The following is a 15402-nucleotide window of genomic DNA, read 5'->3' on the forward strand; positions in this document are numbered from 1 at the left end:
AAGGGATCTGCACTATGCATTGTTGGAACATCCACCCTATTCCCCAGATTTGGCTCCTTCTGATTTCTATCTCTTCCCAAAACTAAAACTCTTCCTCGCTGGTCAATGTTTTTCTTCGAATCAAGAGGTGATTGCAGGTGTAGAGGAGCATTTTGCAGATCTTACTGAGATTTATCTCTTCTTACATTATCTCTTCCCTGTAGTGAGAACCACTACAGGGAAGAGATAATGGCACTGGAGCATCGCTGGAATAAATGTATTAGTGTTAAAGGAGGTTATGTTGAAAAATAAAAATAATTTTGAAATTATAAATTCGTTTTTTCATTGTTAGGCCGAGAACTTTTCAGACCATTCTCATACAAGACAGCGTTCAAACCAGTTTTAAGTTATGGATCTGAGAGTTGAGTTAAAAATAAACTAGAGACGACAGATAAGTGGGTTCTGAGAGAGATTTTGGGAGTGAACCGGTGGCATCAATGGCAGAATCATATTAAAAATGAAGATATTAGGAACTTGAAATTATTATTTTTCCTGCCATCTTGGCATCAGGTATTTGATGCCAAGATGGCAGGAAAGTGACCCAGAGGAAGACCAAAGGCTTGTTGGATTGATTCAGTTAGAAGTGTGTTAGAAGCACAAAATATTAGATATGACAATATTGGAGTACTCACAAGTAATAAATTGATTTGGGGGAAAATTGTTGATAGAGATTAATAATAATGTGAACTTAATCATGTAGTACTATCATAGTAACTTAAACAACCCTTGGCTTACATATCGTGAGATTGATGATGAGGGTATGATATATTTTGTGAAGAGGAGGAGTGATATACAGGAAAAGTAAAGTTACTAGTGGTGTTCCTCAGGGTTCTGTTTTAGGGCCATTGCTGTTTAACTTGTATATTAATGATATTCGTGAAATTTGGATGGAGATATTCAGTTGTTTTCAAATGATGCAAAGTTGGAACGAACAATTAAGAGTAGAGAAGAAGTTGTGGCCTTACAAGAAGACTTGAATAAATTGAGTGATTAGACACAGGAATGGGGATGTGAGTTCATTGTTGCAGAGTGTAAGATTTTAAAATTTGGAACTCAAAAATGGGATGCAGAATTTATGCTTGGTGAGGATATATTGTCGGAGGTGGAGGAAATATAAGATCTGGAGGTGTTAGTGGATAAGGATCAGAAATTTAGGGAACACATAGCCAAAATTGTGAAGACAACACAAAGGCTTCTTGGAATGATGTATAGGACACTGACTTGTAGAAGTAGGGAGATTTTTGTGCCATTGTATAAAGCTCTGATTAGGCCACATTTGAACTATTGTGCCCAGATTTGGTTACCTGGTTTTCAGAAAGATGAAGAGATGTTGGACAGGGTTCAGAGGCGACTGACTAAGGTAGTTTCTAACCTGGAACATCGAGTATGAGGAAAGATTGAGAAGAATCAACTTGCAGAGTCTGGTGGATAGGAGGAGGAGAGGAGATATGATAGACACCTGCAAGTTTATAGGATCAATGCTGGAGAGGTTCTACAGAAAATAGTTGGAGATCAGGGGAGAACCAGAGGTCATCCCTGGAAGCTGTATAAGGAAGGTGTAAATAGGGGAGTGAGATGCAGGTTTTTTTCATGCAAAGTTGTGAATGATTGGAATGCCTTGCCTGAGAGTGTGGTGTCTGCAGAGAATTTGAGTGTGTTTAAAGCATCATATGATGAGCTGTGTGTTTGATAAAAGGACCTCCTAGATGAGTCTTTGACTCCATGGGGTCTTGGGTAATAATAATAATAATAATTACCTTCACTGGGCCAGAGCCATGAATGTTTCCCTTTCCAATGGCATAGGAATCACCGCCCACATAGTCTCAATGGCTCCCTGGATGCTTTCGTTCTGGTGGTCTCATCACCAGAGCAATCGCATCATAACAGTATGAAAGCGACTTTAGCTAGTTCTGCCTTTCAACTCGCGAGGCACGAATGGTATCATCGCAGTTGCTATACAGGATTCAGACTTAGAGGGGTTCAGTCATAATCCCACATGAGGAACCTAAAGGCATTCAGTTCCAGATGTATGTGAAGGTTGATGTGGCCGTTCACTAGCCAACCTTGATTTCCCTTAATTGAAGCAGGTATAGGGTAACGATGGAGTCCGGTACCATGCTAACTCGCACGTCTCTAGTATCTTATTAATTTGCCAAGCACATGATTTACATTCTCATCTAAACCTAAATTAAATACTACATTAAATCGATTTTATTTATAGTTGTCTATTTGAGAATGTTATTTTCACAATGTAGATATTATTCTCACATTGATTTATTTATGGTGGGTTCATACTATTGAGACATCAAATCCACTCAACAAGATCACCATCGTTAGAGAGTCAGACCAGAAGGTTCCCAACAAATTCTGTGCTGGGGCAGGGTATTAGGGTTGAATGGAGTACACCACTTCCACAAAAATCTAACAAAGGTCACCAGGTAGCCAATTTCTGTTTGATAGCTCAGCACGTAGGTGCATGGGTGGGGTGTTTCCCACATTTTAAGAGTAGCACTTGGCATTCTCTCTACAGAATCCTCAAAGAGGTGTCCCGTACTTTAGACCATTTGGTTTGTTTGGCGACTTGTATAAGAGATGCATTTCTGAAGCGAAAACAAGATGTTTTCTCTTCAGAAACATGGAAAAAAGCTTATGACACTGCCTGGAGATATGGCCTATTAAAAGACCTCTATAACCTAGATCTCAGAGGACACCTCCCTATATTTATTATAAACGTTCTGTCCAGGCGAACTTTCCAAGTCAGAGTGGGCAGTACACTATCTCGACCATATCATCAAGAACAGGGTATTCCCCCAGGCTCTGTCTTAAGTGTGACCCTTTTTTCTATTAAAATTAACGCAGTCACTGAACAGCTTCCTCCCACTGTAAACAATGCGCTATATGTTGATGACTTCACAATTTACTGTCACTCACGTAACATGAGGGTAATTGAAAGACAACTTCAGCAAGCAATTGATCATGTCTCTCTGTGGGCTCTTAATAACTCTTAATAATGGATTTAGGTTTTCAACATAAAAAAGTGTCTGTGTAGACTTCTGTCAGAAACACACTCATCACTCAGATCCTGAACTAAGAATGGAACTACTGTTATTCCAGTAGCTACAGAAACCAAGTTCTTGGGATTCATCTTTGACAGAAAACTTTCATTTCTAGCACACATTTTTCAACCAAGAGGAAAGTGCAAAAGAACTCTGAACATCCTTTGCACTCTATCCTCTACTGAGTGGAGTGCTGATCGAGCTTCGTTGCCCCATCTTTATCGTGCACTTATACGTTCAAAGCTGGATTATGGGTTCCAAGTCTATGGTTCTGTAAGACAGAGTAACCTACGATGGTTGGATTCCATCCATCATCAGAGTATATGGATAGCTACTGGTGCCTTTCACACATCACCCACTCAAAGTCTCTATGTTGAAGCAAATGAACCGGCTCTATCACTTTGACGGAAAGAATTATCTTTTAATTATGCCCTAAAAATAAAATCTCTCCCAGATCACCCTACATGGAATAGTATCTTCTTTCAGAATTGGGAAGCTCAATATCACACACACATCAAACTGCTATACATCCTTTTGGTATGCATCTTAAAGAAAGTGTGCAAGCTGTTAGTATAAATGTTGACAACATTAGCTACACTAAACATAACAGCATTCCTCCATGGATGGTTTGCACACCATCCTTCAACCTCTCACTTTGTCAGCTGCAGAAATCTTCTACTCCATCATCCATTTACCTGCAATTGTTTAACGTGCACAGAGCATCACATACTGATTTCTTACTCATCTATACCGATGGTTCAAGAACTAATACCTCTGTTGGTTGGCTGTGCTGCAATGCTTCCTGACATTATTATCTGAAATCAGATCCCACCAGACTGCAGTAATTATACAGCAGGGTTACATTCCATTCAGCTTGCACCTGTGCATAGCATATAAAAGCTACTAAAAGTGTATAATTTATACAGATTCATTGAGCTCTTTACAGGCTATCTCTTCTCCTATATATAATCCTCATCCAGTATTTTATGAAGTGCTACACCTGCTTCACAAAATGAAAATCCTTAATTTGATGTTCAGTTCTACTGGATTCCCAGTCACATCGAAATCAAAGGAAACAAGGCTGCAGCTGCTAAATTAGCTCATACCTTCTCTACATACTGCTTATAACATTACACCTGAAATTAAACACTGGCATTCTAGTCAACGTACAAAGAGAAGAGAGGAGGTTGTTCTTGCTAGGCTCCTCATAGGTCACAGTCATCTTACGCACTCTCATTTACTGAGAGCTGATGACCCTCCCATATGTGAAAAATGCAACACACATCTCACTATTCATCATATTCTGGTAATTTGTCAAAAATTTACACGAGCGAGGAATGAAATTTTCACCTATTTAACCAGAATAGGTGAAAATATATACACTCAGAGAAATGCTAGCAAACTCGGGCAAATTGCATGATGTTTCTAATTTTTTAGAAAGAATTAATTTGTACAATCACATTTGACTATAAATTTGTTTATATGTAAATATTGTTTTGTTTAACTTAACTTTTATACATACATATTATTCATTAGGTTAAATCTGACCAATTATGCATTACTGTAGGCCTTGATCTTGTATATTCATGTCACCCTGCTGTAATTTTGTTAATATGAAAATACCATAATGCTAAACTTAAATTTTATGCATATATGCTGTATAATAATTCCTTTCTAACTTCAAATATTAGTATAATAATGTTTGTTGTAATCTTACTATATGTAGATACTGCTTCCCTTGACTTGTTTTGTATATACATATGTTAACCTCTACTGTTATCTATTTATGTACTGCTGAAACCTCTGCAGCAATTTTGTTTATATGTAGATACTGCATTGCTTAACATAAATTTTGTGTATGCATTTTATTTACAACTTTATTTTTCGAGTAATCATGTAGTGCTGTAGGACACCTTGTCTATTTGTGTACCTTCTAGTAATTCTTTTTATATTATTATTATTATTATTATTATTCTTTTTACCCCAAAATATCATGGAGTCAAAGACTCATCTGGGAGGTCCTTTTATCATACACACAGATCATCACACCATGCCTTGAACACATTCAAATTCCGTGCGGACACCACACTCTCAGGCAAGGCATTTCAATCATTTACAACTCTGCAAAAAAAAAAAACCTTCCTCTGGTTCTTCCCCAATCTCCATCTATTTTCTGTAGAACTTCTCTAGCATTGATCCTATAACAACTTATAGATCCCTTACCAACTTGTAGATCTCTGTCATATCTCCCCTCTTCCTCATGTCCACCAGACTCTGCAAAATACATCTTCTCAATCTTTCCTCATACTTGACATTTCAGAGATCAGAAACTACCATAGTCAGTCGCCTTTGAATCCTTCCAACATCTTCTCATCCTTCTGATAGCCAGGTGAACAAATCTAGGCACATTAGTCTAAGTGTGACCTAATCAAAGCCTTATATAATGGAACAAGAATGTCCATACTTCAACATGTCAGTGTCCTCCACATCATTCCCAGAAACCTTTGTGTTGCATTCACAATTTTGGCTATGTGTCACCTAAATTTCAAATCCTTATCCACTATCACCCCCAGATCTATTATTTCTTCCACCTTCAACAACATATCCTCATCGAGCATAAATTCTGCATCCCATCTTTGTTATCCAAAATTTAAAACCTTACATTTTGAAAAATTGAACAAACATCCCCATTTCCATGCCCAATCACTCAATTTATTCAAGTCTTTTTGTAAGGCCACAACATCTTTACTACTCTTCACGGTTCGTCCCAACTTTGCATCATCCGCAAACAACTGAATATCTCCATCCAAATCTTGACCAATATCATTAATATACAAATGAAACATTAATGGCCCTAAAACAGAACTCTTAGGCACTCCACTAGCGACTTTCGTTTTTCTGGATATCACTTCCCCATACACAATTTGTTGATACCTGTCAGATAGCCAGTCTCCAATCCAATGCACTAATCTAATATCCAACCCCATCTGCTCTAGTTTGACTATCAATTTATCATGAGGTAATCTATCAAAAGCCTTTGTGAAATCCAAGTATGATACTGTGTATCCTTCTCCTGTGTCCAAGGAAGCAGTCACTTTATTGTAATAAGTAAGTAGATTACTAAAACATGATCTCCCTTTAGCAAATCCATGCTGTCCATCAAAGATTATACCATTGTTGTCAACCCAAGCTTCTCCAAAATCTTAATGACAACACTTGACACACAGATAGGCCTATAGTTTGATGCTTGAGTTCAATCACCTCTTTATGAAGTGGCACAATCTTGCCCTCCTTCCACTTAGGAACTTGACTGAGTGCAAGACTCGTATTAAAAAAATATGTCAAGGCAGGTGCCAACTTTTTGGCACATTCCTTCAGAATACATGGTGATATATTATCAAGTCCCACAGCCTTATTAACATCTAGTTTATTCAACTCCCCATACACTTCTTGCTCACTTACAGTCAGTCTCTCCTCCTCATCATGTACTGCTCTCAATCTCTCCATGAAGTCACATTCACAAGATTGAAAGACCTTTATGAACTTCTCATTAAGTATCTCCACCACACATTCTGCAACTGCTTTCTTTATACCATTTTCTCCTATCAATATCATCCTTCCATAATCATTGTTTCTTTTGCTGGCTACATATCGAATGAACTCTTTAGGTTTCTTTTTGGCTTCATTAGCTAACTGCTATTCATACCTCTCTTTAGCTACCCTCGCCAACCGAGTCACCCTCCTTGCCTGGTCATTGTAGCATCTCATGGAATTGGTTATTTCCACTTCTCTTATGCTGCCTCCACAATGCCCTCTTTCTCTGTATTGCATGCTTAATCTCTTTATTCATCCATCTCACATCTACCTTATTTAACCATTTCACCCTTGGAATACACTTAGACAATGCATCTACTAGATAGTTTTTGAAAATCTCCCAAGCTGCATTGATCTCTTTTCCAGCTAACTCCTCATTCCATGCTACACCCGCAAGCTGTCTCCTGAGCCCTTCATAATCACCCCCCCCCCCTCTTGTATCCACATATACCCCTTTCTCACTTGCTCACACTGCTGGCAACCACCCAGGTAATTACCTCATGGTCACTCTCACCAATTGGTGGATGATTTGACACCTCATTTATAATTTCATTCTCTGATGAGATGACCAAATCCAAGATGCTCAATCCTCCCGTGCCCTCTGTTACATACTGTCTGAGGTAGTTATCCCTCAAAAACTCAAGAAACTCATTTTCTTTACTTCCAGTTGCTATCTCATCATTCCAGTCTATATTGCCATAATTAAAATCACCCATAATGATCTCCCTTTTCTTATTTGCTTGGCTAATTTGATTATACATTTCATAGTCACCACCATCCATATTACCTGGTCTGTAACAACATCCAACCAAGTATTTCATTTCATTCACCTCTATCTCACACCATACTGCCTCAAAACCACTGACACTATTTCCCTCTTGCATCTCTACTTTGTATGGACATAAAACTTTCTCTATCATCAATAGCACTTTTCTTCCCTTCTTACCCCTTCCATCTCTATTGCTGTCAGGATATCGTCAAGATAAGCATGTCTCACTTATTACGGCAATCTTTGGGTGAACAGATGCAATTAATTCAACCCGTTCATCTGCCTTGTTTCTTATACTTCTAGCATTTGTATACAAACACAACAGCACATTTCTGGATCTACGGTTAGTTCCACTGATACCACTCACTCGATGTGATCTCTCCATGCTTGACTGGGGCCATTTCCCTTTTTGCTTATTCATTTTAAAACCTTTTTCAATTCCAACTATTTCCTCTTGATCCCAGGTCATCCCATTCCTTTCCTGTCTACACATGCTTCCACCTCCTCTCGGAGCATCCACCTTTCTCACACTCTGTACCCCCCGTCCAACCTGAGCCTCCTCATTTCCCTGCTCCTCTTGCACATCCATTCTCTCATTTTCTATATTCATACCACTCACTTCCTCATTCATAACCACCTCTTAAATCTCTCCTGTCTTACTCTCCTGCTCTTTCGCATCACTTCCCGCTTGATCTGATTCACTCTCTCACTCTACTCACTTCTCTACCTTCCAGCAGCAGTCTCTCAAAGCGACTCACACCATTACCACTCAAATGCAGTCCATTGCTTCCATACAATTTCCTTCATCCTTCAAACTCATTCCACACATTAACAAACTGTACTTCTGTCTCCTCACACATTTCAGCCAGCATATCATTCATAATTCTTGCTCTCTGCCTCATCTCACCACAGTCCTACCTAGGCAACACGCTGACTACTCTTCCTGTCACACCATTCTCTTTTATGCTTTTAAGCAGCCTCCTGATATCCATTCTAATGTGCTCTTTGTCCTCTGTCAAATCATTCATACCGATTAAAACTATCAAATTCTTTTCTTGCTCCCTCCTCATATCTAGTCATATCTAGTCCCTCAATCATTGTACTCATTTTACTGCCTGGAAAACATAACCTGTGCATCCTATCATTCAGCACACCATTAATAATGGAATCGCCATACAACGCCACTCGCTCATCTTTCGTTAATGCTTTCGTGTCATCATGATTTGTTTTAATTGTTTTTACCCAAATTTTCTTAATTTCATTCTGCATCCATTTCATCTCTTTCTTCATCCAATCCAATTCAACTTCCGAATCTCGCATCACATTCTCTCTATCATTCAATCTTTCTAATTTTCTAATCTTGATCCCCTCTTCTCACTTTCACTCTCATTCATCCTTCTGTGCTTACGTACTTTCGGTCCAGCATGCATCCAACTTTCGCTGTCGTTCATTCTTTCGATTTTTTCCGCTTTCGATTCCTGCATCACTCCATTTCCAGTTTCATTCGTACTCTCAATTTTGTTTCCTTCCACTACTCTAGCCTCACTTTTGTCCTTTTTAAATCCTTTACAGTTTTTAAATCACTCGTTTTATTTTTTACTGATTTTTTAACATTCTTTCGCCTCTCTTCCACACCATCCTTCTCTTTCGAATGTGCACTCATTTTCCTCACGATATTCTTGCTACTAACACTTTCTGTCATCAATTTCATATTTGCATTCATCAATTCCTCGCTCAGGGAACACTTCGTACACACCCTCCTTCCATTCGCCCTAAATATCCACAAATCATTTATGTAATTGAAAGAATACATATAGCACACCTCACACTAAACGAAATGACTGAAGTCTAAATTAAAGTCATGGAATGACAAAACTGCCGCCATGCATCCTCTGCCAGTTTCTACTCTAAGGTCTAATAATAACGAATTCGTAATTAAGTTTAGGCAAATGAAAAAATGAAAATCCCCCACTCTAATAATACTGGTAGCACACAACTTTTACAGCAGCTCTTATTAGAAGAAATTCTCATATATACTTAATTATTCCAAGACTACTTATCTCAATCTGGAGCTCTTCTTACACATGTCCACCAAGCTTGACTCATGAGCCGTTGCTAAATTCTGTTTATACTACATTGCTAAATTTAATTTTCATCCATGCACACTGTATAATAATCCCTTTTTGCCTATTTTTTTACTGCTGTAAAAGCATCTATTATAATTTTACATGAATGTAGATACTGTATTCCTTGGCTTAATGTTTTGTATATTGTGTATTAACTCATATTTTTAACTATTTTTGCACTACTGTAATAACCTCTTACCTTGTGTGTTGCTGTGCCCTCCTCTGCAGCAGTTCTGTTTATCTATAGATGCTGTTTTGTGGAACTAGATTCTTGTACAGACATATTGTTTACAATTTTCTGTAAATGCTAATGTTGTAACCTTTAGTATGGCACAGTATGACCTGTGTTGTCTTTGTGCCAAATAAACTATAAACCAACCAACCAACCTGAATCTGGCCATCCACACATGATTTTCTTAGGTGCTCTTTAATGCACCTTATATCATCAAGCTCCCTCTGATGGGTTACTCTTTATAGAGAGCTTAATGTAAATTGGCTAGTTTACATGACTAGCAGAACCAGGGCTCTACCCACCACATCTAATGAGCATGTAACCCCAAGGAGAGTCAAGTTTACTCCCAACACATACCCCCTGATCTTGATTGATATTCTTTCACTTAAACATTCAAACCATTGGTCAGAAAGCATATTGGCAGCCATAACTCTCAGTGCCCATCAAATTGCTTTGTTTTAATTAGAAAGTTGGATTTCCCTCGTCCCTGCCAAAGACGTGAGGAGCTTAAGGATCTTCCTTAAGCTGGTCTTGGGCATGGACAGTAGGGTTTTTTCCCCCACTTTATTCTGGGATTTTCATCCTGCAAATAGGCAAACCAGACCCATGAACTCAGGATACAGTCATAGGACATAGCATGGCAAGGAAGGAAATGGGAAACCAACTTGCTCGTAGTTACTTTCCTAGTATGGTAGCATAGCTGCCCCTACCATCGGTATGGATGAAAGGAAATCATTCCACTCCATATATATATATATATATATATATATTTTTTTTTTCTTCTTAAGAGTTTTCCTTTCCTCCTCCTCCACCTTTCCTCCCCATCCAAGCAAAAGGCATTTTGTTAAAGTTTTCACTTTTTTTTTTTAAATCCAAGTGTAATTTGCTCATCTTTCCCATCTTCCCTTTCTTATTAGGCTGAATGGCTTCTAGAAACCTGTTACTGCTTATATGCAGCAGTTAATCCTATCTGCATTGTCTGCTATCTCTATAAATTGTGTGTGTTTGCGAGGTGGGAAACCCAAGTTTTTGGGAGAAAAGTCGTGCGACCTCCACATGAGACAAGCTAACTCACCTTCAGTTGAAACATCTTGATAAAGGTTCTTCATATCCTAGACAGCTCGAGACCCTCTTCCTAACCAGAGGGTTTTGTCTATAACAACTAAATTAGAGGCTTGTGAGAAATCATGGGGACCTTTAAAAAAAAAAAAATAAGGATGAGGAGAAATCACCTGGTAACAGAACACACGGGACTGGACCATATAGCATGAAAAGTACAAACACAGACAATAAATTCAGTAATGCTGATTTCAAACCAGCATCTTTTCAAACTATTAAAATAAGTTATGAATAATGCCCAACAATTAAGCTTGTCTATTAGAATGTAATATTTAGTTCCTTCTATAATCAAGAGAGAGAGAGAGAGAGATAGAAAACAGGGGGCATAAGGAGCAGGTTCTTTCCTTGAAGAGTGGTTGGTGAGTGAAATGTGTTGCCTGACATTGTGGTGAATGCAGACACATTGAATGAATTTAAAGCACAGTTTGATGGACTTTGTATATAACTGTTTGCCTCCAATTATGCATCTTTTGACTCCATGGAAGTTTAGTGTTAATAATAATAATTGGAGACACAAGAAAAAACCAGAAGAACATAAATTCATAAAAATGAAAATTCAAAAACAAGTGCCTAAATTTAAAAAATACTACTCTAACTTAAATTAATGTCACCCACCTGATATCCTCACAATAAATAAAATATGTGCAGTATATTCTATTAAAATCAAAAATATCCTTAAAACTTCAGCAGTCATTCAAACTCTGTAGTGTGTAATTTACAGCAATGTTTATTATTTTAACATAATTTCCATAAACAGAAAAAGGAAAAAAGGCCACAAAAACACTTTTTTAAAAATATTCTTTATTAGAACACCATGCATACATTGTATGATTATAATAGTAACATAAAGCAACATTTAGATAATTTTTTAAAAGAAAAAAAAAGAAATAAAATCTAGCCCCCATTATGGTAAGCAGACACCCACTGTATAAATTCCATACATTCATAGATATTTAGAATGCAGAACTGTTTCTTGGTGTGTGCACTGTGAGTTCTGTTCATTTAACCTAACAAGATCTCTTTATTTATTTTACTATATTTACTGATCACATAAATATTTTCAAACCATATCTCGCTCTTCTAGGTTATGCTGGTGATGGCACTATATGTACCTATATTGGCATTTGTGCTTCAAATAATGGAGGTTGTCATTCATTAGCTACATGTTTTGAGAATACAGGTACGTTTTATGGTAGTATATGTATATAGATTTAAAAATATTATAAGTTTAAAAAGTGGAGTGGCCAGTTCACTGAAGTCAAGATGTTACAGCGTTTAGTATATTAAATTAAATTAAATTACATCTTATTTAAAGTAAACGCTGCAACATCTTGACTTCAGTGAACTGGCCACTCCAGATTAGCAGCCTTATCATGATTTTGTTTAGTTCTGTAGATGACCACCATAAAATTGGCATTTTGCAACTACTGTATTTTGTTCATTGTTTATACCTTAAAAAAATAATAGTTTTTTTTTTTTAATGATGGTTTAAATGTTAATATCATAGTATTGCTGAAGGTAACAAAGAAAGAAGAAAATGTTAACATCGGATTTCAAAACTTACATATTGTACTTTTTTTAAAAAAAATTTCTATAGCTTCTAAAATTTCTAAGCTTCCAGTACATTATTAGGATAACACAAGAGATTATTAGTGTTACTCAGGCCTTTCCATTAGTGTCTCCAGCTTGTAGTTGAAAAGCTTACATGTCTCAGTGACACAAATAGCTGTGCTAGCAGCATAGCTATTTGTGTCACTGAGCAGCATAGGAAACCATACAGTTACCTATATGGTTTCCTATGCCAGTCAGGTCAAAGGATAGGGATCAGATTAAGAGAGACACCTGGTCCTCCAGGATAGGCATTGTTATTATTATTATTATTATTACCTGACACCTCCAGGGAGTCCAAAGACTCATCGAGGGAAGGCACCTACTCTAGAACTCTCCGTCTCCACCACTCAATCCACAACTACAGCAAACCACATCATCTACACCAACGCCATCTACTACCCACTATCAGCACCACTAGTATTTACACAGACAATCACAAACATCCATGTCCACAGTGGGATTTGAACTCTCAGCCTTTTGGCTGGAGAGCAGATACACTAACCACCCTGCCAATCACACTGGTTATGATGGGTTCACTGCCTGTTTAATGTAAAATCGTAAAGCTTTGAGTCATGAAACCATTCATTAGGTTTACAAACCAGGGTATTCACAATGGACCTGACTTGGATTGGAACTGACTAAAGTTGAAACATGGAATACAAAAATTGTGTTTAAACCTGGGTTTCTTGAGTGTGTTGTTGTTGCAATATTCAGTTCATGACTATAAGAAACGAGATGACCATGTTATAGAAATCTACAAAATAATAATAATAATAATAGAATAGTATTCTACATAGAACATATAATGATAGATATGAAAATGCTGTAGCATTTATGGTGCATGATAACATATTACCATATGTAAAAGCCTTCATGCCTATAAATGATCAACTTTATTATATCTGTATTTCTGGGCATCTGTTTGATATTGTGATTGTTAATGGTTATGCACCATGGAAGATAAGAATGACAATGTCAAAGATAAATTTTATGAAGAAATAGAAATATGTGACTCTTTACTTGGGCATTATATGAAATTAGTTATCGGTGACTTCGATGGTAAAATAGAGAAAGAAGCAAGATATAAATCAATAGTTGGCCCATACAGTCCACATGACATTAGTAATGATTATGGGATTAAATCTTATAGTTAGTATCATGCCAGAAGACATATACATAAACAAATGGTCAGAGGAGCTAATGCATATAACTCCTCTGATCATTCTTAAAATACTGATTACTCACCTGGTAATATAATCTTAAGACTTTTTTTGTTAAATGGAGAAATACTTATAGAAATACTAATCACTATAATATTGAAAAATCCAAAGATGTAATCATATAAAGGCAGTGTGCAGAAAAGATAAACAATGAAATGTAATATTCATAACTTATTTTAATTGTGTTACACCAAACAAACTAAATTATATATAAAAATAAAGATTTATTGATGATTCATATTTCACTAGATTTCAAACCACCATTTTTTTCAAACCATTAAAATAAGTTATGAATAATGCCCAACACCTAAGATTATCTATTAGAATATAATATTGAGTTCCTTCTATAACTGAGAGAAATCTCTTCTTCTTTGAGTGCCATCTCCTATCGGAGGTCGGCGACCACCTTGGCAAATTTTGAGCGATTCTCAGCCACTCTGAGCAGTCTCTCAGAGTTCATGTCAGTCTACTGTCTGATGTCTGCCAGCCAAGATTTTCTTCATCTTCCTTGTCCTCTTCTTCCATTTATCTTCCCTTTTATAATCAATTGAAGTATCTTATATTTTTCATTTCGAAGTAGGTGACCAAGATATGCTGATTTCCTTTTTTTTATGGTATCTAAAAGTTCACATGATTTCCCCATTTGTTCCATCACTTCCTGATTGGATGTTTTTGCTATCCATGGGATTTTTAACATTCGTCTGTATGACCACATCTCAAAGGCTTGAAGTATTTTTATTGATGTTGTCTTCAAGGTCCAAGTTTCTGCACCATACAGCAGTACAGACCATACATAGCATTTAACCATGTGTACTCTAAGTGCTAAATTTAAACTGCAGGTAGACAGTGTTGATTTCATCAAGAGAAAACGTTTTCTTGCCATTTCAATTCTAACTTTTATTTCCATTTCTGGATTGCAATTTTCATTTAACCAGCATCTGAGATATTTAAACTTTGCCTCTCTTTCTATTTGTTTTCCTTTTAAAGAAAGTGCTGAATTAGGAGAATTTTAAAGAAAGTGCCGAATTAAGTCCGGTCTGTGGTCTTTCTGCCAGAGGCAAAGCTACATGCCACCAGATGGGTCCCCAGGTTGCAGATCGGGGAATGGCCACCAGAGATGCTGGCTAACTGCAAATAGCCAATAAGCAGTCCCGGAAAAGAAGCGGCAATACTAACAGGATGTGGTGGGTTAGTGGACAACTCCAGTAACTATAAAATGCCACAGAAGTCCAATGATGGTACTGAATCAAGGTACTGCCCTAAGACTAAATCTGTATGCTCCTTTTGATTATCTATCAAGCTTTTCAAAGAAGACTAAGGGTTTGTCAGATAAGTGTCGATGTGCTGACAGTAAAAAGAAAATCTGATGCCAAAGAACAGAAGAAAAGACTTATGCTGGCTCGGAAATCGCCCAGTCAAACAAGGTCCGCATCCCCAATCGAGTAATCAGGGTTGGATCGAAAAATCAGTTACTGAAAACAAAGATAAAAAAATCAAACTTAGGCCTATAAAAGGATGGAATATCATTTGGCACATGGAATGTCCATACACTCTGGGCAACTGGAAAATTGCAGTTGCTTCAAGAAGAAATGGAGAAATACAGGTGTGATATATTGGTATTTCAGAAATGAGATGG

At 37.2% G+C, this 15402-nt stretch overlaps 1 protein-coding gene across 1 annotated transcript in view; it reads left to right on the plus strand.

The window, feature by feature from the left end:
- The window catches only part of Cubn (Cubilin), a 2223842-nt gene that overhangs the window by 346160 nt on the left and 1862280 nt on the right, over positions 1 to 15402 (plus strand). Inside the window, exon 12 of the mRNA XM_090396294.1 lies at positions 12020 to 12115. Within this exon, the coding sequence (XP_090252420.1) occupies positions 12020 to 12115 (96 nt within the window). The remainder of the gene's footprint in view (positions 1 to 12019; positions 12116 to 15402) is intronic.

Source organism: Typopeltis vanoorti, chromosome 8 (genome assembly GCF_054136105.1).
Source record: "Typopeltis vanoorti isolate ZY-2024b chromosome 8, IOZ_Tvanoo_1.0, whole genome shotgun sequence".
In the NCBI taxonomy this organism is placed as follows: domain Eukaryota; kingdom Metazoa; phylum Arthropoda; class Arachnida; order Uropygi; family Thelyphonidae; genus Typopeltis; species Typopeltis vanoorti.